Source organism: Panthera leo, chromosome E1 (assembly GCF_018350215.1).
Source record: "Panthera leo isolate Ple1 chromosome E1, P.leo_Ple1_pat1.1, whole genome shotgun sequence".
Classification (NCBI taxonomy): Eukaryota; Metazoa; Chordata; class Mammalia; order Carnivora; family Felidae; genus Panthera; species Panthera leo.
The window spans coordinates 7,756,891-7,783,569 of NC_056692.1; the positions used below are offsets into that span (position 1 = coordinate 7,756,891).

Consider the following 26,679-nt stretch of genomic DNA (forward strand, 5'->3'; position numbering starts at 1 on the left):
CCAGCTCCCTATTTCTCTCCTCTTTTTCAAAAACTGAATCTTTTTTCTTCAGTCCTTTTACTTGGGGAACTCCAACATTAAGGAAAAAAAAAAAAAATAAGAGAACAACAGAGGAAGGGAGGGCTTCTAAGATCTGCTCTGGTAATCACAACACCAATGGTCATTATTAGAACCTATCCGTAGTGGGCGTCTGTCTCCCCCTTAGAAAGACGTAATATTTAATTCTTGGGACCCTCTTAACGAAATATATGTTATTACCCCTAAGTGAGGTTCAGAGGGCTTCTGTAATTTGCTCCAGCGGGTCAGAAGGGCAGGAGGTGAAGTGCGGACTCGAATGCAGCCCTCCCACCGGAGCCCGAGGTCAAGCCCCACACGCACCTTCTACATCCTGAGATGCTCTGGTGATTGGATTCCCTGGTGTGGCTCAGGTCCGACGAGCAACCCTGAGTTCACCGGTCTCCCCACTTGATAGCTAACACGGTAAGGCTGCAACTGGTCAGATCGGAAGGCGGAGGCATCGTTCCAAGAACCAGTTCCTCTTGACGATACAGTCAGCAAGAAGCATCCCAAACGTGACTTTGAAACGCGCGGTGTCCAGCCCGGCCCATCGCACGAGGCCCTGGGATCCGGCCAGAAAACGCCTGGAAACCTCTGGAAACAAAGGTGCGGGGCCGCCGTCCTCTCCTCCCCGGAAGCCTTGGCCGTTCCGTGTTCCTCGCGTTTCTCGAAAGGACCTCAGGCCTCCGACCTCCCAACTCCACACGCTCCCGCCCAACCCGCGAAAACACCTGCAGCCACGGCCCTGTCTCGCCGCGTCCCGCCCTCCGGAAGTGACGCACAGGAAGCGGCTCTCCTCCCACGGGGGCGGGGAAGGAAGATGGCGGCGCCCAGCAGCCGGTGAGGAGAGAGGACACGGGGGACCCCGGGGAGCCGCCGGACTCGTGCGGTATGGCCGCATCCCCGCACACTCTCTCCTCACGCCTCCTGACAGGTACGGCGCCCGCCCTTGGCCGCGACTGTGGGAAAATTCTCATCTTTTTGCCACGTGCAGCGCCGCGGTTCCGGCCGGCTGCAACCTTGGGAGCCCTTGGCGAGGTCGGCTGGGTACCGGTGGGGGGAAGTGAGCTTTGGAGCAGCCTGCAGTGAAGAGGCCGGGGAGCGAGGGTCGTGCTGTGGCCCCTGGGGTCCACGCCGCCTCCGGCCCCCTCCCCCGGGGGGCTGGCGTCTGGGGCTGCTTTCGGTTTTCCGAGCGGAGGCTGCGCGGGAGGACGGAGGAGAACCTTGGGGCCCCCCGAGCCTCCTGGCTGCTCAGAGCCTCCGTTCCTAGTTGCAAGTGTAAGTGACTTGTCAGCTCCCCTGGTGAGGACGGGCGAGCGCCTTGCCGTCGCTCGGAAGCCTTGTTCCCATAGAAAGGGTTGTGATGACAGCGAAGATAACGTTGTCGTGATGAAGTGACACAGATGGTGCCAACCACAGAGGGCGGAGCACCGCCCCGCTCAAACTTTTGGCTTTCCACCGTCGGCGGTGGCCCCTGATGGCCATCCTCCCACTTGAAAGACCTGTAACAACTCTATGTTGAAGGCGGTCTGCGCCCCCGTGGCCCTTTGCCCCGTCTCGGCTCAAGTGCCACCTTTTCAGAGATGCCTACCCCGACCACCCTGTTTAAGGTAGAGCCCACCCACCACCCCCGCCCCTCTCTTCTCACATCCCTCCTATTTCTCTCCCCACGGTCAGCACAATCTGTAATTGTTGATTTACATACAGGCTTATTGTGTGTTTCTCCCAACTAGACTGTTAACCCTGTGAAAGTTAGGGACAGTTTGTCTTCTGGCTCATCTGTGGGCCCCCAGGGCCCAAAACGGTACCCCGTGTGTATTGTTGGCTCTCAGCATTTGTTTGTCAATGCGCGGTGTTTGTTCATTCGTTATGGAGATACTAAAGAACTGTTTTTTGTGTTTTTTTTTTTAATTTTTTTTTAACGTTTATTTATTTTTGAGACAGAGAGAGACAGAGCATGAACAGGGGAGGGGCAGAGAGAGGGGGAGACACAGAATCCGAAACAGGCTCCAGGCTCTGAGCGGTCAGCACAGAGCCTGACGTGGGGCTCGAACTCACGGACCGTGAGATCACGACCTGAGCTGAAGTCGGACGCTTTACCGACCGAGCCACCCAGGCGCCCCACTAAAGAACTGTTAAAGAGGAGGCTGGGAACTGTTTTGCCACCCCCCCCCCCCAGTAGTTTTGATGAGAACCAACGGCTGAGGAATGTGTTGTTCGAGGTCCATATTGGAGGTAGGTAGGAGAGGCCAGGGACTCCCTTCTGGTCAAATCCCAAAACCGTTTTTTTAGGCATCACCTGTCACAAGCTCCCTGCAGCACCCAGCAATGTTGAGCACAGCGGCTCTATGAAATTCCTTTCTTTCTCTTGATAAAATAACAAACACTGACTTGAAATATTACACGTTAAAATAACCAGGTTATTTTATGGGTCTCTCTTGGCTGTGTAATCTCGGGGCATATCAGGAATTGAGTTTACACATCTATAAAATGAGGGAGGCAGTTGGACCAGATGATCTCAAAGGTCCCTTCTGGTTCAGAAAGAAGGAAGGAGGCGGGGGAAGCGAGAGGAAGTATAGGCGAAACCAGATGGGCCACGGTTGTAGTAATTGTTAAAGCTGGGGAGTACGTAGTGGGAGCTCACTGTGTTCTTACGTAATTGCGTGTGATGGAAATTTTTCATAATGAAAAGTTTTCTTACAAGGTCCGTGATTCTTTTTTTTCTGTCCTCCCTGACCGTGAGCGTTCTTTGATCCTGACCCCAGGCGCTCATTCTCAGAGAGCTCCTCCTTTCCGCGTGTTTGAATTGTCACCTCTGCACGGAGGTTTTCCAGTGTGCATTCCTCCGACTGGCTGCTTTTCTGCCTGTCAGTTCTGTACTTTCCGCTTCTTAGAGAACAATCTCACTTAACCGCTCAGAGTTCCCCAGTTCCCGTAAGTGGGCCGCGTGTGGTTCCCGTGCTTTGTTGCTGGCTCAGTCTTTTCAAAGCTGGTATGAGAGGAATTAATAGACAGTTTAGCTTCCTGAGCCCATGAGCACAGTTGCCAGAAAATCTGCCAGGAAGAAGTACACAACCTGCTAATGTTCCAGTTGGAAGGTCGTTACGAGAGCCTGATACATGGAAGCAACGTGGTTGGAAAGGGTGGCAGAAAGGAAGAGGGGGATTATATTAGGCATCTAATGGTTATGTCTGCTTTTGCTTCTGAAAATTCAAAGTGTTTTGTAGCCATTACAAGAAATTCAGGACCTTTCAGTTGTGCGTGTGTGTGCACCACATTTTAAAAGCTCTACCCTCATGGGGGCGCCTGGGTGACTCAGTCGGTTGGGCGTCTGACTCTTGACTTTAGCTAAGGTCATGATCTCACGGTTGTGGGATCGAGCCCGGTGTCAGGTTCTGTGCTGAACGCGGAGCCTGCTTAAGGTTCTCTCTCTCCACCACCCCACCCCCAGCCTCGTGCACGCACAGACCTGCTCTCTCTCTCTCTCTCTCTCTCTCTGTCTCTCTCTCTCTCTCTCTCTCTCTCTCTCCTCCCTCCCTCCTCCTCCCCACAAAAAGAAAAGCTCTACTGTCGTGACTCAGTATTGGTGCGAATAGTGGATATGGGCACGTGTTTGCAGATTTTTAATGTTAAGTATCGTAAGCTCTGTGGACCTTCAAACCTATATTTGCTTAAGTAGGACTGAAATGTCTTTCAGTCTCTAGGCACTGATGCATAGAAATACAACACGTTTTGACCGAATGAAGTGTTTTCATCATTTAAACGTGAGGTTTCCTAGCTGTTGTTTTTTTTTTTTTCTTACTACTATTCTGGAAAATCTAGGTTTGACACATTTAACCTTGACAGATATTTTCCAGGATGGTTCTTTCCTTCCCAACGACTTGTACTTCTCATTGGACCAAATGACCTCAGAACTTGTTTTAAAATCCTATCTTCCCGGGGCGCCTGGGTGGCTCAGTCGGTTAAGTGTCTGACTTCAGCTCAGGTCATGATCTCATGGTTCGTGAGTTCGAGCCCCGTGTCGGGCTCTGTGCTGACAGCTCAGAGACTGGAGTCTCCTTCTGATTCTGTGTCTCCCTCACTCTCTGCCCCTCCCCCATTCATTCTCTGTCTCTGTCTCTCTCCCAAAAATAAACATTAAAAAAAATTTTTAAGTCCTATCTTCCCAAAGAACAGTATCAAGGCAATGAAAGGAAAATTATACACCCTCCAATTAAAAAACACAAAACGAGCCCTTGACTATCAGAGGACTCATTTGAAAGGAAATTTCAGAGGACTGATTTCAGTGTCGCTCTCCCCCTCCTGTGCGCATATGCAGGCAACGCACACTCACACGTATGGAAAATAAGTATTTCATAATTCACCGAGGTCGGAGAGTCTGATTTCAGTGAAGAAGTGACATCTCCAGTCTAAGATAATTGCCATGTGTTCTGAGGGGCAGTGATGCTGCTACCCACAGTCCCCGTAGGTCACGTAGGAAATCCAGTCATCAGACGTTATCTCGTCATTGTATAGAGAGCACTCTGCTGAGCTCTCGGAGCAGAGGTGAGTAAAGGGGAACCCCTGCCGTCAAGGAACCCCCAAATAAGATGGCGGAGACACATGGAAAGTTTCCGGTAAGAAGCGCCACTGAAACGAGTTTAATGTGCCAGAGTAGTCGAAAAGAAAAGAGGCTCTGAAAATTTGACAGGCAGAGAGCAGAGGCAAGACACCAAAAGCAGGGAAACGTCGACAAAGATGGGCAAATTGTGAAACGTGTGGTGTGCCTAGAGGAGAGTAAGGAGTTACACACACACGTCTAGGCCAGTAAGGTCTGTCCTGGGCTTCCAGAAGAAACCTTATCTGTTACAACCCATCCATGTCGAGATACTGAGACAGCAGTGGAAAGTAGGCATGAGGACCCTAGAAATGAGTTGAAGATTAGACGTTACCCTGGAACTGCTCAGGGACAATCCGCAGTGGGGCACGCTTGTCTTGAATCGGCCACCCACAGCAAGACGCGATGGCACAAAACGCTGAGAAGCAACGGGTGAAGGTGGGGGAGAACCGGAAATATTTAGTGTCGTGGAAGTGATAAAACCCTCCCCTTCCATGGCCTTACACAGAAGCATTGGATTTGTTATTTGGCAGGAGGTATGGTTTGATTAAAAGCCAAATTCAGACACAGCTGTTTTGCTTCTTTTTTTTTTTTTTTTAAATTAAAAAAAATTTTTTTAATGTTTATTTATTTTTGAGAGGGAGAAAAACAGAGTGTGAGCAGGGAGGGACAGAGAGAGAGGGAGACACAGAATCTGAAGCAGGCTCCAGGCTCCGAGCTGTCAGCACAGAGCCCGATGCAGGGCTCGAACCCACAAACTGTGAGATCATGACCCGAACCGAAGTCAGACACTCAACCAACTGAGCCACCCAGGCGCCCCTGGTTTGCTTCTTTCTGACATGATTGATACAGCCCCATTTCACTGAGGACTGTTTCACCTTCCTTTTGGTTATTTGTTTTCCCCAACGTGGCCAAAATATTAATCTGAAATGTATTTACCAGTTTATTGTTACTGAGAAAAACTGTCTCTCATTTTCTGCCATTTTAAAACATGTTCTTTGAAGTTTATTTGAGAGGAAGGGGGAGAGAGAATCGCAAGCAGGCTCTGCACTGTCAGCACAGAGCCCAACGCAGGGCTCGATCCCACGAACTGTGAGATCCTGACCTGAGCCGAGATCAAGAGTCGGACACTTAACCAACTGAACGACCCAGGTGCCTCTGTTTTAAAAGTGACTGACTTGTTTATTTATATTTTCTCAAAAAGATCAACAGTGCGGGCATTACAGCATTTAATATACTAAAAGCGTAATGATCCCCAAATGGAAAATTTCCCGTCCCTGCTGAAGAATTACGCTGCCTTGGTGAACCACTGCAGTGATTGGCAAACCCGATCAGAGGTCTGACCCATCACGCAAGCGTTGCTTACCGCGGTGGCCGGCTTGGCTTCCGGGTAGGTGCCATCAGCATTTGGTGAGGAGCACTAATCATGGGAGCATTGTTTTTCCCTTTTCTGTGTTACAGGTTGGGTGGGAGGATGTGTCTGGTATCTGGAAGGAAGAGCTATGCAGGAATCCCCTCGCGAGTTCATGCATCTTTTCAGGAGCGTCCGTAAGCAGTGGATGACATTTCAACACTTCACCTTCCTCAGGCGCATGGTATGTTCAGAAGCACACCCCCACTCTGCTGCTATTTGCCTTTTCTTTCTTTGTAGGAGGGAATTTGAGACATTCCTGTTATCAGAAGAGCCTTAAGAAGTGCTGCTTGAAAAAGATTTTTATTTAGTGTCCTCTCGAGTTTATCCAAAACTTCAATTCCTTGTTTTGATTATTAATTGAAACCAGAATAACCCTGGTGTCCGAGGCTAAAAGTATGATCGTGAACTTATTGATAAAGTTTGGAGAAAGATTGGAAACTTCTGGCATATTTCACCTAGGGTAAAATTAGGAAAAGCTGAACCGTTATCATACATCTCTTTAAATTCTTTTAAGGTTGGGGCGCCTGGGTGGCTCAGTCGGTTAAGCGTCCGACTTCGGCTCAGGTCATGATCTCACGGTCCGTGAGTTCGAGCCCCGCGTCAGGCTCTGTGCTGACAGCTCAGAGCCTGGAGCCTGTTTCAGATTCTGTGTCTCCCTCTCTCTGACCCTCCCCTGTTCATGCTCTGTCTCTCCCTGTCTCAAAAATAAATAAAAAAAAACAAAAACAAAAACAAAAACGTTAAATTCTTTTAAGGTTCTGTGAATGTATCAGAAACGTAGAAATAATTTCTTTACCAGTGTGACCTGTGTTCCCGCATCAGCCTTGCATCCAAAAGTCTTGGAAATGCAGCCACTTCTGAGTAGACTCAAGCAAACTGAGATCTTGTCATTTGCTAGGGACTTTATAGTGAGCTTTGCTCATACATCTCTGGCCTCTGGGTTGTTGGTTCCACAATCTCGTGGGCCACAGGGTAACTTACTCCTAATTACCAGTGAGGACATCTGCCATTTTCTCAAATAGAAAAGTACAGAATGGAGAAATGAGAGCTGAAAACTCATAATTATGACACAGGTATGAACAGTTAGCAAATTCATCCTCTAAAGTCTGATTTGATACTTCTCTCATCTTTTTTAACTTAGAACGGCCACCTTAAAACTTAAAAGTAACAAAATCTTAGTCAAACATTATTTTGATAAGAGATTTACATTTCCAGAGATGTTTAGATTTCTTAAGTTGGGGATCAAGGATAATGGATATTTAGAAGCATGTATATAATGCCTTTTTTTATATAAACACAACTCTTGTTCATTCATGAGTTTTCATTCCTTTCTAGGACTAGTGTATGTCATTTCAAGTCTTTGTGATGTAACTGAAAATCACTTAACTGGTTATCAGAATAGGTGGGTCCAGGTACCAGGGACACATACAACTAACTCGCCACTGACTCTGTCACTTTATTTCTGAGCTTTGGTTTTCTCTTCTGTAAGTTAAAGAAAGAGATAATAATGATCATGATCCATTTTCTTTTTTTTTTTTCTTTTTTTAAAATGTTTTTTTAAATTTAATTTTGAGAGAGAGAGAGAGAGAGAGCGAGCGCGCAAGTCCGGGAGGGGCAGAGAGAGAGGGAAACATAGAGTCGGGCTCCAGGCTCCAGGCTCTGAGCTGTTAGCACAGAGACCGATGTGGGGCTCGAACTCATGAACTGCAAGATTACCATCTGAGCTGAAGTCAGACGCTTAACCAACTGTGCCACCCAGGCACCCCCGTGATCCATTTTCTTAAATAGCCTTTTGGAAGCTTAAATAAGATACACAATTTATAAACTGTAAAGATATGTATTCTATAAAACCAGAAAGGGCCCTACTATGTTAGTAGTAGTTACTACTTTTCACTGGTAAGCAGGAGAGATTGTTGGACTCTACAACTCGTGTTCTTCCCACATACACAGCGCTTTAATGTCACTTAGTCCTGAATTCTACCCCACCGCTGAGCCCCTCTCTGTTTACCTATGAACATTGAAAGTCGACAGTAGGTTTGACTTGGGCTCTCAATGATAGAAAACTTTTTCACCGTATTGGACGTTTAACCTCCAGCTTGTGGTACTGTGTTGAGGAAAATGCTGGAGGGTATGAATAAGAAATAAATTTTTCTTTCAAGGAACTTAAAATTTCTAGGACTTTCTAAACCATAGAATTAAAAATGGCTGCTGAGGCATTATAGTCTCTATACCTCTTAGCATAGAGATTTCCTTGTAGAAGACATTCTAGCATTCATTGATTCAGCATACGTTTACAACGGTTGAGGAAAATCTCTCAAGTCCAGTATCAGACTGACGGACGGTGTTACCAAACAACCGTCTAAGAGCCTTTGGGGCCTTGGGTTGATAGTAACGTGTACTTTTTTCATTTAGTATGTCACACAACTGAACAGAAGCCTCAACCAGCAAGTAAAACGGAAGCCAGAACCCACGGCGTCCCCTTTCCTTGAGAGAAGCTCTTTGGCTCAGGCCAAAGCAGAGACCTGTGCAATGAGACCTCTTCCACCCCCCCACCTACCTTTATCCAGAAAGCCCAATGACAAAGAACTGCTGGAACTGGAATCGGCCTCCGTAATTGAGGGCTCACTCGATGTGGGAAGAGAGACCAAGGATGAAAAGCAGTGGAAAGAGATGAAACTCCATCTGGATGATTTGCCAGGAGTCTTGGCTCGGCTGTCCAAAATCAAACTCACAGGTGCGTTGCTTTTCCCGTATCGTCAGATTCTTGCTTAAAGCCTTACTTGTAGTCAGATGCCGCCGCCCCCAAAGGAATATCTTCAAACTGCTGATCCTCCATTGGTGGTTTTTGCTCTCTTCGGCGTAATTGAGATTTAAAACCAAGTTTTCCAAATTCCGTTTACACGGAACTGTAAATGGTTTCGCACCAAACGCGTGGTACTGAAACTAGTCTCTTATTTGCAATTAAAGTACAATGCCTGTCCTGCATATTTCTCATCTTTTGCGTTTTTACACCTGCTGTCCTTTAAAGCTGCAGTGGGATAATGAGTTCTGGTTGAGGCCTGGAAACGAAAATGCCTGCACGCCTGTGCTTGGTACGCAGCAAACCTGCGGTGGCCACCAGGAGACTCCGAGCTCACTTCTGGGTTTTGCTTCTTGTAGGGCCTCTGGGATTGTCCCAGGCATGCGGAGATTTAGCGCGCTTCTCTGAGAAACAGGTCTGGAACCGGATTTTCGTTGCCTAAGTCTAGCAAACGGTACCAAATTTTACCGTACGCGTTGGGTATTAACCCGTAATCGTGTCAGTTGGTTGTCAGCAGCCACCAGTGAGTCAGGCGAAGCTTCATTGTTGGCATCCCGTCTCATAGCTAAGCGTAAAAGTAGTTTATTGTGGGCTAACCCTGTGTAGAAGGCGGGGTCTGGGTCATCCTGCAGCTTGAAGACACGGTCTCTCCTCTTCTTGGACGAGCATAGGGAGAAGTATAACGGGCGAATCATAAAGTTAAACCAGGTACTCTTTGAGGAGAGAAGTGGGAAGTAATGTTACAGAGTCAAAATGGAGAAACGAACAGATGAGACAGAGAGGCTTTTGAGAGTAGAGAAAACCAGGGAAAGCGGGGTGGCGGTGGTGTGTGTGTTTCAGGAGAGTTGAGCCTGAAATCCAAGGTGAAAGGAGGCAAACTTCTTTCCTCAGTGACCGAGGTCACTTAAAGAAAATCCTTTTTGGGGGGGGGGGGGGTGGGGTGCGGGATGGAAAGTAGGCATAGGGAGTTTGACGGGAAGAGCTGAAGAGTCACCGTAAGACTTACCCAGTGTAGCTCTAAAACAGACTGATTCCAGGGGCCTCCTCGCAAACATGCCTTAGTACTTTCCAGAAGCTGAGCCAAGGAATCATCACATTTCACCGAAGGTTGCTTTTGTCATTTATGTAAGTGGCATATCGGTGCTGCCATGGTAAGAATGACTCCCGAAAGCGATCATGAGGATGTCACCCCAAAAATGCGTCCTCCCAGTCTGAAGGCAGCGGAACTGACCTCCGCCACCAGCAAGAACTTCTTGCGTTGTGTGCACCATCGCTGAACGTGCCCACATCAGTATCCCCCTCTCATCCTGCAAATCACTTCTCTCTCTCTGTCTCTCTCTCTCTCTCTCTGTCCCATTTCGGGCAGTAATAGCAGCATTCTTTGCTTCCCCCAGACCGGAAACCTTAGAATCGTTCTTGAGTCTTGGCTGCACAATCTCCCTTCATCTCTAGTCTGACATCCAACTGTTAGCAGAGGAGTCTTTTGTAACGCCCGTGAGATTTCTCATCCGATTTTCTGAAGCTGCCGTCCTAGCTGAGGTCCAAAACATAAGATGTCTGCGGTTACTGCAGGAGCTCCTGGCTGTGATCTCTGCCTCTCTTCTTCTGCCAGACCCACTTTCCTAAAACACTGCCCTTGTGTATTCCTATCCTACCCAAGAGCCTGCAGTCCTTCCGTATGGCCTCCCGCCTCAGCTCTACCAGACCCGAGAGGAATGATTAAACTCTTCCCCATAAGCAGACTTTTTCCCCTCACCCTGTCCTGCCCATTAGCTAGCTGGTCCTTACACCCACCGTACCCGTTCCTCCTGCCCCTCTTGTGTCCAGTTAGCGCCTTTCAAGGCTTTTCCATTAAGCCTTGTCTTGCCTGCTCTTGGCCCGAGTCTCCCTTCCCAAAACTTGGAATATGGCTTTGAAGTCCAGCAGAGTGGAGTTCAGATCCTGGCGAGGTCGTTTACTAGTCAAGTGAGCCTTTGGGCCGTTTCTCAGCCTTGTTGAGACTTCTTCGTGTAGAGCAGGAACAATGATCATCAGACTTAAATCACATGGTGCATTCAGAGTACCCAACGGCATGCCCGACGCATGGGAGCACCTTGAAGGTTAGTTTCCAAATGATGACAGGTAGACGTCTGATTGTCTATTTAATGTATGTTATATTTCCCCTAAGATGTCTGCGGGCAGACATCGTGCCATCTTGTTGAGTACGTAGCTCTCTGCGTACAGTGCTTCTCATTTATAAGGACTTGATTGTAGGAGGGAAATTAACAAATTGAAGTTGTCCAGAGGAGGGCAAGTGCAAGGAAGAGGGGGGCTGGAAACCCTGTCACTTGGGGCAGGGGGTGGTTTTTCTTGGGAGAGAGAAGGGAGGAGGGAGAAAGCGGATGAGGGAAAGGAGAATGAAGACACCTATCCAGTGTCTTCCAGTGTCTGTAGCGCCTTTGATTTAAAGGAGCAGTGCTGCTGATTTACAGTTGAGGGGCAGAACGGAGGGACTGCACATGCCAGCAGCGTGAGGGAGAGCTCGCAGGAGAACGATCGGGTGTGAAACGGGCTGCCTCCAAAGGCGGCGGTCCTCGTCCTCGGAACCATCCACACGGAAGCAGATCATGTGTGAGAGAAGTTGGAGAGGGGACTCCTGCATCATCAAGGGGGTGGAACTCGATGGTGCTAATACTAAGAGCCTGCCTCTCCTTCGGTATTTGCGGGGCGTCTACGATGTACCTTTGCGCTAGGTGCTAAAGATACAGAGATACAGGACATCTGTCCTCACAGAGAAGCTAATAGTCTGGTGGGGGAGACTTTGTGGGTCTGCACGTGTATAAAAATAAAACCACGGTGGTCAGATACATCTGCGTTTCGAACCCAGAACTTTTGGTTAACCTTTGTGACCTTGGGTAATTGACTTCACCTTGGAACGCCATAGTTTCTTTATCTGTAAAATGGAGAGACTGGTGCTCACTTTATGGCCTCATCATGAGGATTAAATGAGACCGGCATGCCCAACACCTTTTAGGCACTTAATTAGCAATTATTAATACTGTTATTTTACCGTACCCATGCTTAGGGAAATCAGTATTAATGGGTGCTGTATTATAATGGGTTTTTTTTGTTTTGTTTTGTTTTTTAATTTTTTTTTTTTAACGTTTATTTATTTTTGAGACAGAGAGAGACAGAGCATGAACGGGGGAGGGTCAGAGAGAGGGAGACACAGAATCTGAAACAGGCTCCAGGCTCTGAGCTGTCAGCACAGAGCCCGACGCGGGGCTCGAACTCACGGACCGCGAGATCATGACCTGAGCCAGAGTCGGCCGCTTAACCAACTGAGCCACCCAGGCGCCCCTGTATTATAATGTTAATGGCAGCTGTGTCTTAAGGCAGAGGGGGGACCCAGAGGAGGGATTGTTTCTGCCTGTGAAGGGGGTTGAAGTGAAGGGGTGTTTAAGAGATACTGAAGGCCAAGGATTGTAAACAGAGGGAGAAGGCCTTGCAAAGGCAAAGAAGTTGGGTACATCCTGGGATATTCTGAAAACTGGGGATATTATGAGGAATGCAGTACAATTGTATGTGACACAGAAGAGACACTCACTGAAAGTTTGAAGGGTTAGGCAGGGCCGTGTTGCCATGCTGACGTGCATTTCACGCTAAGGAGTTTGGCTCCTATATCTCAGCTGCGGGAAGTTCTGGAAAGTTCTTTGGAGGAACATACAATCACTTTGTGTTTTGTCTCGTGTTTTTTTTTAAGTGGCTTAATTATTTCTCAGCTATTACAAGCTTATTACAACAGAAATTCAAATAATACAGAAGCATGTATCTAAAACTGAAAAAGTACCCTTTAGTCCATTCTAGATAAAACCCCTGCTTGAAATGTAGCCTCCTGTGTGTGTACAAGTATGCAGATCTGAACTGATAGGTATGGTTGTACATTTAAAAAAAATTTTTTTTAATGTTTTTTTATTTTTGAGAGAGAGAGACAGAGTGCGAGCAGGAGAGGGGCAGAGAGACAGGGAGACACGGAATCCGAAGCAGGCTGCAGGCTCTGAGCTGTCAGCACAGAGCCCGACTCGGGGCTCGAACTCAACGAAGCGCGAGATCGTGACCAGAGTTGAAGTCGGATGCTAAACCGACTAGCCACCCAGGCGGCCCTATCGTTGTACATTTTATGGAAATAGGATCATCACACATACACACATATACACAGTTCTGCAACTTGCCACTTTCTCTTAGCTTTGTAGCTTTCCTCAAAGTATTTATTGCTGCCTACTATTCCATTATGCAGAACTGCCATTATTTGCTTAACTAACCCTCTACCAATAAACATGTAGGGTGTTTCCAGTTTTTTCTATTAAAAGCAAATCTGTCGCTAACTTTTTTTTTAGTGTTTATTTATTTTGAGAGACAGAGCATGCACACGTGCGAGCAGGGGGAGGGATAGAGAGAGAGGAAGAGAGCATCCCAAGCAGGCTCCACACTGTCAGTGCAGAGCCTGACGTGGGGCTCGATCCCATGAACCATGACACGAGATCAGGACCATGAGATTCTGAGTGGAAATCCAGAATTGGACGCTCAACTAACTGAGCCACGCAGGCACCCCTGTGGTTAATTTTTATGTTCATAAGTCTTTGGATAATTTGTGTGAGTCTGTTTGAGGATGAGTGTTTTGAAATGTAAGTGCTAGCTTTAAACTTTTTAGTTTTGATAAATCTACCGGTTGGTTCCTTGCAAAGGACAGTATAATTTATATGCCCTGTAATAGTGTGTGGGAATCTGATTCCATCTGTATTCTGTGCTTGTACATAAAGCAGTCTTTACCAGTTTTGCCTACAGGATAACTGAAAAAGATTTTTGTGTGTATTAAGTTTCATACTTTATGTCCTGATGGGATTTAACACCTTTTCCTCTATTTTGATCGTTTGTATTTTTTCTTCTATTCTTTGTTTCTTATCTCCTTAGTCATTTCTTACTGACATTTTTTGTGATGTTTTGTTTTATTTTTCCCCACTGAGGTGTTTAACTTTTATGTATTCAACTTTATTACTTTTTTTGTTTTGTTTTTTTAATGCTTAGATATTTTTTTCTGCCCTGTGGTTATAAAAGCATTCACTCATGTTTTTTACTTTACTTTTTACTTTACCCGGTACTTTACTTTTCTATTTTTACCACATTCTCTAAGGTTTGGGGACCATGTTGAATTTAGTTCCATATAAGGAGTAAGATTGTTTATGAGAACTGTGGTAGTGATATCACTGAGCAAGAGTTGCTTGTTTTTGTAAATAAAGTTTTATTGGAACACAGCCACACCCATTTGTTCTATGCTGACATCATGCTGTGTTGGCAGAGCTATGTATTTGTGATAGAAAACTTATGACCTGGAAAACCTGAAACTTTTCCTATCAGGCCCTTTAGAGAAAAAACCTTGCTGACCACGGCTATCGAGCACAGGCCAGTGAGAGGCAAGAATGATGGCCAACAGTGGCGCCTGGGTGACTCAAGTCGGTTAAGTGTCCGACTTCGGCTCAGGTCATGATCTCGCGGTTCTTGAGATCAACCCCCACATTGGGCTCTGCACTGGCAATGTGGAGCCTGCTTGGGATTCTCTCTCTCTCTCCCTCTCTCTCTCTCTCTCTCTCTTTCTCTCTCTCAAAATAAATAAATACACTTAAAAAAAAAAAAAAGAATGGTGGCCCGCAAATCAGTGGCAGTCAACTGAGACATGATTTGGGCTGAACTAAGGCTGTGGTTCGGCAGAGGGAGAGAGAGAGAAGGACTGAAGAAACAGAATGAACAGAACCTTATGTAGAGGTGGGGGAGTGCTGTGGAGACCTAAAATAAAAGTTTAAGACGCAGAGCCGCGAAGAGTTTGGTTGCCTCGAAGCAAACATTCTGCAATTCTCTGGGCCCTGTGCTCTGTATTTTCATTCACCCAACTCTGTTCTCTCAGAGAGAGCACAGTGCACTGACCTCCGGGCTGGAGTCCCTGTGTCCGAATCTTGGCTCTTACTAGTGGAGCGACATTGAACAAGGTCCATTTAAAAAAACAAAACAAAACCAAAACTACAACACCCCGTGCCTCAATTTACCGACCTGTAAACTAGAGATAATGATACCTACTTCAGAGCGTTGCCGTGAGTATTAAATGAGACAAAATTTGTAAACTACATAGAAGAGCTCTACTTTTTTCTCAAGTAAAAGGTAAATTTGTTACCTGGGCATTTGAGTGTGGGTTTGCCGTCCCTGCTCTCGAAAAGCTGCCCCCTTTCTGGGAGGGATACACGGTGATATGGAGCTGGAGAGTGTGAATCCTGAAGGAAGAGACAGGTTGGAGGGCGAAGAGGGTGAGTTCAGGTTTGCAGTCGCGGATTTTGAGTCTCCACTGGCATGTCCTCAGTGGACAGGTGGCTGTGGAGGACGGGAGCCCGGTTAGGACGCGGGGCTGCAAGACTGAAGGGTCCACAGCTTGGAGTGGCCACGAAACCACGGCAGTGAGGACAGTGGTCGGCGGGCAGCGCGTCCTGACCAGAGAAGAAAGCCAAGGACGTTTGGGGTGCATCCCCTTTTAAGGATTGGGTAGAGCGTGTTAACGGAGCCTGCAAGGAACTAAACAATCAGAGGAAGGGAAACAGGAAAGGGCTTAGTTGCAGAAGCCAAGAGAAGACACGGCTCATAAAGGAAGCAACGAACGCTTTTTTTTTTTTTTTTTTTTTAATTTTTTTTTAAAGTAGGCTCCACTCCCAACGTGGGGCTTGAACTCACAACGCTGAGATCAAGAGGTGCGTGCTGTCCCAACTGAGCCAGCCAGGCACCCCAAGAAAGAGATCAACACTTTTCAATGTTTATTTTTGAGAGAGAGAGAGAGAGAGAGCATGTGCACAAGGGGGGTAGGGGGCGGGGAGGGGGGGACAGAGGATCTGAAGCAGGTTCTGCACTGACAGCAGAGACCCTGACGAGGGGCTCGAACTCACCAACCATGAGATCATGACCTGAACTGGAAGTCAGACGTTTAAGTGACTGAGCCACCCAAGCGCCCCGACATCAACACTTTTAAATGCTAGAGGTCTGCTAAGATGGCTGGCTAGAAAGAGCTGTCTTATTTGGCCATCAGGAAGTCTGTGTTCAATGACTGCTAACTCAGGACATAATTACTAGCATTTCCTCTTAGAGTCTTAAATGAGGTACTTGAAATGATTAATTTAAAACAATTCCTTAAAGTTTATTTTCATAGTGCTCACTTCTTTAGGAACGGATGGGAAAGCATGATGATTGGTTTAGGGTCAGTCTTTTGGGTGGGAGGCCACACCTTCTTTCCTTCATCCTGGCTCTCCCTGTGCGCTCTTCCTTTTGCGTACCTCACAGCGTCGCATATCTGAATAGGCATTCCAGATGTAGGGTTTGCTATTTAAAACCCAGTGACCGAAATCTAAAGCAGTGATTGAATTACTCATTCAGTAGTACGTAGTGCGTTATATAGCGTGCGTTGACTCATTGGTTCCCACGTGTCAGCGTGCTAACGAGCATACACGGCCCACGTGTTCAGACGACACTTCCTGGCCGCCTTCCCCGGGGATTCAGATCCTGCAGGCCTGGGACAGGACCCAGAGATCTGCATTTTTGACAAGCATGCCAGATGATCTGACGCAGGTGGTCCCGGACCACCCTTCGAGCAAGTGAAGTAGGTGTTGTGCAGGAAGAGTGGCGATCCCAGAGCCAGCGGTCTGGCTGGATGTGGGGAGCACTCACGTCGTGAGAGCCAGAGCGGCCCTCGCGACCGCTGGCAGCAGGAAAAGCCAGCTGGGGCAGGATCTGGACCACACAAGAGATGTATGCAAAAGCAAGATGCACCGAGGAGAAAGGGAGCAGCAGCATCCCCTGGAACCACAGATGGAGGAGTCCCAGGGCAGTAAATTTCCCCTCGTATCGTGTTATGTATTCCATGCCCCAGGTTTCTGGACGAGCTAATTGAATTAAAGTCATTTCCTTCTGGTTATTCCATTTAAAGAGGCGGCACCCTTTGGGTGACCCCTACCCTCTTCTTTGACCTTTCACCTCCCCATTTAGTTTATTACTTGAATTCACACATGTCTTGGAGTCAGCAGGATTTTTTTTTTTTTTTCTTTAAGAAACTCCCTGGTATCTATCAATTGATTTCTTTCGGACTCTTAACATCTTGGGCCATTCATTTATAGCTAATGATAGCCGAGACAGAAATATCTGAAAGTCAGCGATCACCGTTATAGAACTAGTCTTTCTTTGCCTCTCTTTGTTTATAGCTGTAATATACCAAGGATAATTAACTATAGAATAAGTGAAGGGCCACATACTGATCATACTTCTATTTTGTTTGTAGGAGAGTAGGATCCCTTGACCCTTATGCCAGCATCTAAGCCAAATGTTTGCTGGTAAATGGTGCACCATTTAAAGGTTTTTTTTATTTTTTTAGTCTTTTATTTATTTATTTTTTGTATGAAAGGAAGTAAGACTGAATTTATAAAGAAGTAATAATATGTCTCCCTTGAGTTCCTCTTGCCAGCTGAGCTATTTACAATATGTTTTTGGAGTTTGTTGCAAGGACCACACTGGGTTGAAGAGATTTTATTTGGGTTAGGATCACAAGAGGCTTTGGTGACTCAGCTGAGTTTATACTTAATATAGGTCAATAAAAAGCAAGGCTTTTTTTTTTTCCCCCCCTGAATAACATCTGTGCTGAAAAGCTACAACATACTTTCTGAGACCAGAACCAGAAAATAGATTGTTAGAACCAATAGGTGATCCTGTCGACGGGACTGATACAAACTACAGTCTATCAATGTATGCATTTTTCCCCCCTGGAGTCTAGAATGCCTCTTATTAAAAGAAAAGCAACAAGAATGGAGGATGCAATTTCATTTTACATTGCTTGTGTCATTTTTAAAAGTCAGCTTACTGCAGTCTTCAGCTCTGTGTAAGCAGCCTTTCCCATTTTCCTAAAAATATTGATTGACTAGAATTATATTCCTGAATTTTCATTTATATCTTCACGTAATTACCTTAATAATTATATGCTTAGTAACTAACTTCTATTTTTTATTTTATTTTTTAAATTTATTATTTTAAAAAATTTTTAAAAATGTTTGCTCATTTTTGAGAGAGAGGATGAGAGGGAACATGAGTGGGAGAGGGGTGGCGGAGGGAGGGGACAGAGGATCGAAAGCCGGCTCTGCCCTGGCAGCAGCAAGCCCGGTGTGGGGCTCGAACTCACAAACTGCGAGACCATGATTGGAGCTGAAGTCGGGTGTTCAACAAACTCAGCCACCCAGGCGCCCCTTATTTTCCTTCTTTTAAAGTTTATTTATTTATTTTGAGAGAGAGGGTGTCGGGAGGGGCAGAGAGGGAGGGAGAGAAAGAATCCCAAACAGGCTCCCACTGTCAGCACCAGAGCCCTGTGTGGGGCTTGAACCCACGAACCATGAGATCATGACCTGAGCGGAAATCAAGAGTCAGATGCTTAACGAACTGAGCCACCCAAGTGCCCCCAAAATATGCTTTTTCAACTAAACTCGACCTATTTGATGGGTGAAGAATGGCTCTGGAGGTTTTTGTTTTTTAATGTTTATTATTTTTGAGAGAGAGACAGACAGAGACAGAACTTGAGCAGGGGCAGGGGCAGAGAGAGGGAGACACAGAATCCAAAGCAGGCTCCAGACTCTGAGCTGTTAGCACAGAGCCCAACTACGGGGATCGAACCCATGAAACGTGAGATCGTGACCTGAGCCGAAGTTGGATGCTTAACCGACTGAGCCACCCAGGCACTCCTGGAATTTTTAAATTTGTATTTAATGGTTGCTGTGGCCTGAGGAGATGCAGAGGGAACAAGCTACCAGCAAGGGAACATTTTCCCTGAAAGTTGTTTCCACTGTGTTTTTGAAATCACAGCGCCGGTATCTTGCTTCCCAAGTCTGGTTTTTAGTGGCAGTCTGCCCCTTCCCTCAACCGTCCCCAGCCTTTTTTTGGGTGCTTGCTGCCTGCCGGGCTGAAGAGTACCCCCTGTGCCAGGACATAGTGTTAGGGGGTGTCATGCTACATCAGACTGATGCTCTGAAACGTTTGTGCCTTGTCTCAGAAGTATGTCGCGGCAAGGCCCTGCTTCCTTTTTGGTGTCAAGACCACTTTTCTTGCCTCAAATAGTCCTGCTGGGATGGGGAAGGGACTTTTCATGGAATGGGCCCATCCTGCCCATGGTCCACCCCCGCCTCTGCCCCTTGCTCTCTACCTCTCCACGTTAGGAAGAAATAATGGGTACCATCAGATGGCCTTCCCTTCACATCTTTCTCTGTTCCCTTGTTAGTTGGTACTTAGGTATCCAGTTTTTTTACCAAACAATAAAGCAACTGTCTTCAACTTAGTTTCACCTGAACCATATTTGACAAACATTTCTTGAGGGTTTTGGTATATCCTCTCTACCTGATTTCTTGCCGATGCAGGTCTTTCTCTGGTTTTTATTTTTATGCCTTCATTTCTGTTGGTTTCTGGCAAGGGTGGGCCATGAGGATGCCTTCGCCTGTGTTCTAAGTTAGATGACAAACAGATGTATCTAGGCTCTTCTGTTTTCAGATGATTTAATTGCTTTAAATCAGTTCGATGTTAATGAAATTGATTGCAAGTATAAGATGCTACCATGGTTGATGCCAGAGGAACGTGAAGACACATTTCGTGAGGCTAACAACCATTCGCAAAAACTACCGACAAGTTTGAAGAGGAGAAAGAGGAAGAAGCAAACGAAGTTGTTGACGGGCTCGGCTGCACGCAACTGAAGACTTGAAGAACAGTGACTCAAATAGAGGGTTTATTTTCTCTTGTTTCGAGGCGTCTGGAATGATGAAGTCCAGAGCTTGTACTATGGGAAGTTGTCAACATACCTGGCTCCTCCCCTTGGTTGCCATTTTTCACCTATGGCTTTTGTTCTCAGAGTGCAAGGTGACTGCCACTCCTCCGGGGTCACAATGAAGAAAGGGGAGGGACATCGTAGGAAGGCAGAAACCTCCTTACGAGACTCTGCCTTTGTATCTGGGAAGGAAAGCTCCGGACTAGGGCTTCTCCTTGCGTCTCGCTGGCCAGGACCGTACAACTTGGCTACCTCCGGCTGCAAGGGAGCTTGTGAAGCGTGGCCTCCTCCTTCTGTCTGTCCAGCCGAGCCAGCTGTCGGTAGCCACCTCCACTGTGTCCTCAGAGCGCCCCCCAGGCTGCCTCATTATGCGATGCATCCTCTTCTAGGAGGAGCACGTCAGGCTGCCCGTCTCTCCGCTGTCCGCTTTTCCGAAGAAGACAGAACACCACCGAGTCCTCCCTGGGACTACGCCGCACGGGTGCACCTCGAATGTAGTGTGTTTAAGTGAAGGCTGGTTCGCCAGCTCGACATTCCCTTTTCCTGTCGTGGGTGTGGCTGTTCACTGATGTGCCCAGCACTTTTTCCCCGTCATCTTCTGTTTTTAAAATTTATTTACTTAAATTCATATTGGTTTCAGGAGTAGAACCCAGTGATTCATCCCTTACATATGATACTCAGTGCTCCTCCCAGCAAGTGCCCTCCTTCCTACTCATCACCCTCTTAGCCTTTCCCCCGCCTCCCCTCCAGCAACCCTCACTTCTCTGTATTTAAGCGTCTCTTACGGTTTATTTCCCTCTCTCTTTTTATCTTATGTTTTCTTCCCTTCCCCTATGTTCATCTGTTTTGTATCTTAAATTCCACACGTGAGTGAAGTCATATGATGTCTGTTTTTCTCTGGCTGACTTACTTCGGTTAGCATAATACCCTCCAGTTCCATCCACGTTGCTGCAAATGCAAGATTTCATTCTTTTTCATTGCTGAGCAATATTCCATTCTATATACCCATATATATAGACTATAATATGTATATGTATGCATACCACATCCTCTTTATCCATTCATCCATCGATGGACATTTGGGCTCTTTCCATACTTTGGCTATTGTCGATAGCGCTGCTATAAACATTGGGGTGCATGTGCCCCTTCAAATCAGCGTTTTTCTGTCCCTTGGATAAATACCTAGCAGTGCAATTGCTGGATCGTAGGGTAGTTCTATTTTTAACTTTTTGAGGAACCTTCATACTGTTTTCCAGAGTGGCTGCACCAGTTTTCAATCCCACCAATAGTCCAGAAGGGTTCCTCTTTCTCCGCATCCTCGCCAAGATCTGTTGTTTCCTGAGTTGTTAATTTTAGCCACTTTCAGCATTCTTCACGGAGCTAGAACAAACAGTCCTAAAATTTGTATGGAACCAGAGAAGACCCCCGAATAGCCAAAGTAACGTTGAAAAAGAAAACCAAAACTGGAGGCATCACAATCCCAGGCTTCAAGCTGTACTACAAAGCTGTAACCATCAAGGCAATCTGTAGGAAGGGAATCTGTATCTTAATAGCCCGTCTGGTTATTGATGGTCCCCAGATCCCACTTTGAGAAACTCTTCCTCTCTGGAGAACCCATTCAGTGCCCTCTCCCCTACCCTGACGCTGGCTATCAGCAAACTACCTGGCTTCCCGTTTCTAACAGAAACGAAGGTTTTGTTCTCATCAGGAGACTTCCCGCTACCCCGGTTCATCTGAACTCGCTCCTGTCACTGCCTTTTCTCCCCTGTCCTCCTTTCCTTTCCCCCGCAACCTCTGGTCACTGGACAGCTCCATCAGCGTGATACCTGGGAGTCCTGTCGGTCCTGCAAGTCCACACACATCTCCCTCCGCCCGGGAGGGTGTGTCCTCTGAATCTCTAGGGAGGACCAAGCCCTTGCTTCTCATCCCTGCAGGTCAGACTTGCCCAGGGGCCTGGTTATCACTTTGGGCTCTTATCAAGGGCTTGGTTTCTAGTTCAAAGCAAAGTATGCTAGCATCTTATTTATTGAGATTAAGGCATGAAACACGAAAACAAGTTTTAAAAGAATGCGCCAGGGTTACCTCTTTCAGTACTAAAAAAAGTGTTTGCCCCAGAGCTTTATTTTGTGGATCCCAAGAAGGGAGGGGGAGTGAATTTGGAGGCAGAGAAGGAAAAGAGCAATGCTAACATATCAAGAGTAAGAGAGTACAGGGTGCATTTTTATCCGTATTTACACTTTGCGATTTTTTTGGCCCTTAGGTGGGGGAGTGGGTGTTTATCTAGAACATTCTCTCACCCTGTGCTTGTTCTTCTGCTTCCAAAGCTTCCAACCTCACCCTCTTCCCTGTTCACCAGGTTAACTCCTTCCACCTTACCCTTCTGCCTTCAGCTTTGACATCAGCCTGGGAAGCCTTCTAGCTTAGGACCACCCCCCCCCCCCCCCCCCCCCCCCCCGCCTCATTCTTCACAGCGTCCTTGACTTCACCCCCCTGAAGCACTAACCAGGACACTGTTGTGATGCTTGTTGTGGGGGGAAGAAAGTACAATGGACCCTGTTGCCCTCATCCACAGGATTTGGAAGAGTTTAGCCTATTAATTACAAACAGTCGAGGATTTTACCGTACCGTAGTAGTTGAATGCTTCGTGGTGGCTGAAAAGGATTGTACCTGAAGCAGAGGACTTCAGGCCCCTGTGCCTTGTGGTTCCTTTGTGCTTTTTTACAGTGTCGCTTTCACCTTTGCCAAGCTGTGCTGATGTTTTCAATCTGCTGCCGTATTTTGTACTCTGTGTAACTGTGGGAATGGAGGGTAGCCCCACTGTGTTACCCAGGAAGTTCATCGAGTTTGTGAAAGCTGTACCCCTTCCAACTCCCGGAGGCCCTCGAGGACTCAGCTGTGCTTTAATCTAGCCCCCAGCTAAGAGACCTCTTTTTATTTCTTTCAGATAAGTAGTGAACATAAAGATTATCAATGAATCATCTCTTAGAGTTGGCAAATGGTGATTGATTGTCAGTTTCACTTAAAGGGACAGCAGCATTCAGTAAGAGAATGCTTCCATTTCTTGGCCATCTTAAAAGTATTTCTAAAAGATTCTTTGTGCTAGAAAGTTGTCTCGAACGCTCTAGAATAATGACACAGCCAGCATTAGTGCATAACTGTCTAATCACTAGGAGTAAATGAAAATTTTCAGTGCAAGAGAACATCATTATGCTTTTATATACCTATGCATTTAGGTCCAGATGCAAAGAACACATGAGCAGGCCCATTTTATTGACCTGCTACATATGTGTGGCAAAAAATACTCAAATGTAGATAAATACTAGATACTGTCAAAATCAGAATTATACCTTAGATGGACATGTAATCTTAATTCTTTATTTAAAAAAATTTTTTTAATGTTTATTCATTTTTGAGAGAACAGAGCGTGAGTGGGGGAGGGGCAGAGAGAGGAGACAGAATCCAGAGCAGGCTCCAGGCTCTGAGCTGTCCGCACAGAGCCTGATGCGGGGCTTGAACTCACGGACCGCAGGATCATGACCTGAGCCGAAGTCGGAAGCTCAACCAACTGAACCACCCAGGCGCCCCTTAATTCTTTATTTTAAATGTTTATCATAAAATGCTGTCTGGATAGCAACACTTAACAATTTTGAGATGAAACTGAGAAAAAGCTTCATTATTTTAGTGAAAACCGCTTAACTGACAATCCCTTCTTGCCAACTCATTGTGCAGAAGACAGATTTCCACCTCTTTTTTTTTTTTAAATGTTTGTTTATCTTTGAGAAAGAGACAGAGTGCAAGTTGGGGGAGGGGCACAGAGAGAGGGAGGCACAGAATCCGAAGCAAGCTCCAGGCTCTGAGCTGTCAGCATAGAGCCGGACGCGGGGCTCGAACTCACAAACCGTGAGATCATGACCTGAGCTGAAGTCGGACACTTAACTGACTAAGCACAGATTTCCACTTCTTAAAAGTGTAATGCACATTAGTTTTATGGAAAAGGTTTTTAGTTAATTACGGAGGTTGTAAAGTGTTGTTTATTAAGTATATTGAGAAGAAATATTTCTTTATCGGAAGGGGAAAAAAAACACGAAAAATAGGGTGCTTACAAAGTAGAAAAGCTTAGGTGGTTCAAGGAAAAACTAATTGAAAGAACAATCTTAGGATCTCATTCAAATGTGTTGCATTATTAACTTAGATATAAACAGGTTTTATTTGGTTTTTGAAGCAGACTCGATAGATAATTTCATTTCCCTTTTCGGAATGCTAACTGTAAATGCAGACCAAATGCTTCCTGGTGAATTGCCCCCAGGGACCATACTTAAATGTTTCATTTTGGTAACAGTGGTGCTCCATCAGTTTGAAGTATGAGTTTTAATTTGGTCCTAGGATTTTATTTATTTATTTTTTTGACCAGCTTTGGTCATTAAGTATATGAAAAAAAGAAAAGAGGAAAACAGGAAGGCCCCGAAAGTTCTTCATTTTGCAGCTGTGTTATTAAAAATCCCTATAAAAAGCCTTATCGTTTAACCAGAAGTGGTTATGGCTTGTAATCAGGTACCCCTGATTGATATCCTTTAATGTGGCTGAGGAAGAAAGTACCCTGTCACTCATCAGGTGACTTTTGCTCCAAGTGAACAGTGATCACCAGAATTACCACCTTCTTTGATATGCGCGTTATGTAAGGTAAGTAAGATGACTAGGTCAGGACGTTCACAGAGTTCACAGACCCGCTGCAGAGCCTTGAAGCCTAAAAAGCTCACTTTCCTTAGAAACTGAGCTATTTGAAGCTTAAGCTGTTAATAGAAATGAAGAGAGAGGAGGAAATCTTTAAGTACAGCTATTAAGCAAAAACGACATGCTCATTTTAGAATCAGAAAAGACTTAATTCCTGCCTCTTAATTAAGTTCTGCCGTTTTGAACTTTGAGATCAGGTAACAAAACTGATTCCACTGTTTGGACACACACGTAAGCAAAACCACAGACAGATTCATTAACTGCCTATTCCCTATACAGTTAGTACACACGAGAGCTTTAAGGAGAATACGTCTCAGGTTTGTAGGACTCAGATTACAGTATTGCGCTCTATCGGCTATCAGGGGTCATGAGATATAATAGATCACAAGGATAATTTGAAATCTATAGAGAATCTCAAACTCTCGTTTAGCCAGGGGTTTTAATCTTTTGACCAAATCTTTTGCCAGAGTTAATAATTACTCAAATTGATTTATTGGAATTTTGTTTTTCACTTATTTCTTTAGGAGCTCATGCTAAAACAAAAAGCGGGGGGAGTATTAAAAGAGATAAAATCAGGATGTAGGTGACAATTTTTCTGATACAATCTTTCCAGTTTTTTTAATTTTTTTAATTTTTTTTAATTTTTTTTAATGTTTATTTATTTTTGAGACAGAGAGAGACAGAGCATGAATGGGGGAGGGGCAGAGAGAGAGGGAGACACAGAATCAGAAGCAGGCTCCAGGCTCTGAGCCATCAGCCCAGAGCCTGACACGGGGCTCGAACTCACGAACCGTGAGATCGTGACCTGAGCTGAAGTCGGACGCTCAACCGACTGAGCCACCCAGGCGCCCCTCTAGTTTTTTTTTAAAGCTTTTTTTTTTTTTTTTTTTTAAACATTTATTTATTGTCGAGAGGCAGAGAGAGAGGGAGACACAGAATCCGAAGCGGGCTCCAGGCTCCTAGCTGTCAGCACAGAGTCTGATGCGCGGCTCGAACCCACAAGCCGTGAGATCGTGACCTGAGCCGAAGTCCAACGCTCAACCAACTGAGCCACCCAGACGCCCCTCTTTGTAGTTATTTTTAACTGACCATCTCAGAAAGGAAGTCCTGTGTTGTGCTTATGCTCAGAGACCGATAGTTCTCAAAGTATTGAGCCTTTAAAAAAAAATAATTCTCGATAAAACTGCTTCTCCAAGAAAAGCTCTTGCGTACGGGCGAAGGCGAAGGCCTTACGTGGTTCAACGCTGCACTGGAAAGTACGCTGTGAGATCAGAGCTGGACAGCGTGGCCAGACTCCCACTCCGAGTCTGACAGAACCTCAGTTTATGGTGACAGAGCAAGTGCCCAGTGTCACGGAAGCAGGGAGGCAGGCTCCTCCCCACCTTCCAGACCTGGCTTCCTCCCCTGTGACTCATCACAGTGCCCTTAAAACCTGTAGTGGAAGAAACAGCATCGTGGCGTGTAGGCAGGCTTACAGTGTTGTCTGAGCTTTCCCGGGCTGGTTTGTGATTCTGTAATCAGTTAGGCGGATGTGGGGGGAGAGGGGGTGTGAGTGCGTGCACGTGTGTCCCTTCATTTGGTTGAATTTTCTCCTTCTGGAAAGCAGTCTTCGTCGTACTTGTCAAAGAATATCCCGTAAAGCAGAGAGCCGACTGTCATGCAAAAACCGTATGACCGTCTGGATTAGACCCTTCATTGAGCTCACTCCCACTGATGTGTATCTCCGTATATAAAACCAGACGTTAATACCTACCATGCTCGCCTTGCTGTTTTTTTAAAATTTTTTTTTAATGTTTATTTATTTCTGAGACCGAGGGAGACAGAGCATGAGTGGGGGAGGGGCAGAGAGAGAGGGAGACACAGAATCGGAAGCAGGCTCCAGGCTCTGAGCTGCCAGCACAGAGCCCGACGCGGGGCTCGAACTCACCAGCCGTGAGAGCATGACCTGAGCCGAAGTCGGTCACCCAACTGACTGAGTCACCCAGGCACCCCTGCCTTGCTGTTTTTTTAGAGTAGGGTCTGTGAAGTTTGTTAGTCATGTACTTTAAGTGCATATACAGTAAAAAAGTTTTAAGTGCAGATACATGTATTTATGTGCACATACATGTATTTATAATAGTATTTATGCTATTGCACATAAATGTCATATAGAACAGAAAAATGTATAGCTATTTGTAAATAAAACTCATGTACTGTTATACCAGCACACTGTGTTAATTTTAAGA

General features: G+C 46.0%; 1 protein-coding gene and 1 long non-coding RNA gene across 3 annotated transcripts in view; one reads left to right on the forward strand and one right to left on the reverse strand.

Moving 5' to 3' along the window:
- Positions 1-748, reverse strand: part of LOC122207287 — a 143,415-nt gene extending 142,667 nt beyond the window's left edge. The window contains exon 1 of the long non-coding RNA XR_006196758.1: positions 379-748. This is a non-coding gene — a long non-coding RNA (uncharacterized LOC122207287). The remainder of the gene's footprint in view (positions 1-378) is intronic.
- Positions 749-851: 103 nt separating this feature from the next.
- Positions 852-26,679, forward strand: part of LOC122207286 (protoheme IX farnesyltransferase, mitochondrial) — a 136,071-nt gene continuing 110,243 nt past the window's right edge. Inside the window, exons 1-3 of one of the 2 annotated variants that reach the window (XM_042917343.1) lie at positions 852-991; positions 6,116-6,249; positions 8,481-8,802. In XM_042917343.1, coding sequence (XP_042773277.1) covers positions 949-991; positions 6,116-6,249; positions 8,481-8,802 — 499 coding nt within the window. In that variant the 5' untranslated portion in view covers positions 852-948. Of the gene's footprint in view, positions 992-1,461; positions 1,668-6,115; positions 6,250-8,480; positions 8,803-26,679 lie in introns of those variants that run through there. The other variant, XM_042917344.1, reaches the window with a different exon arrangement.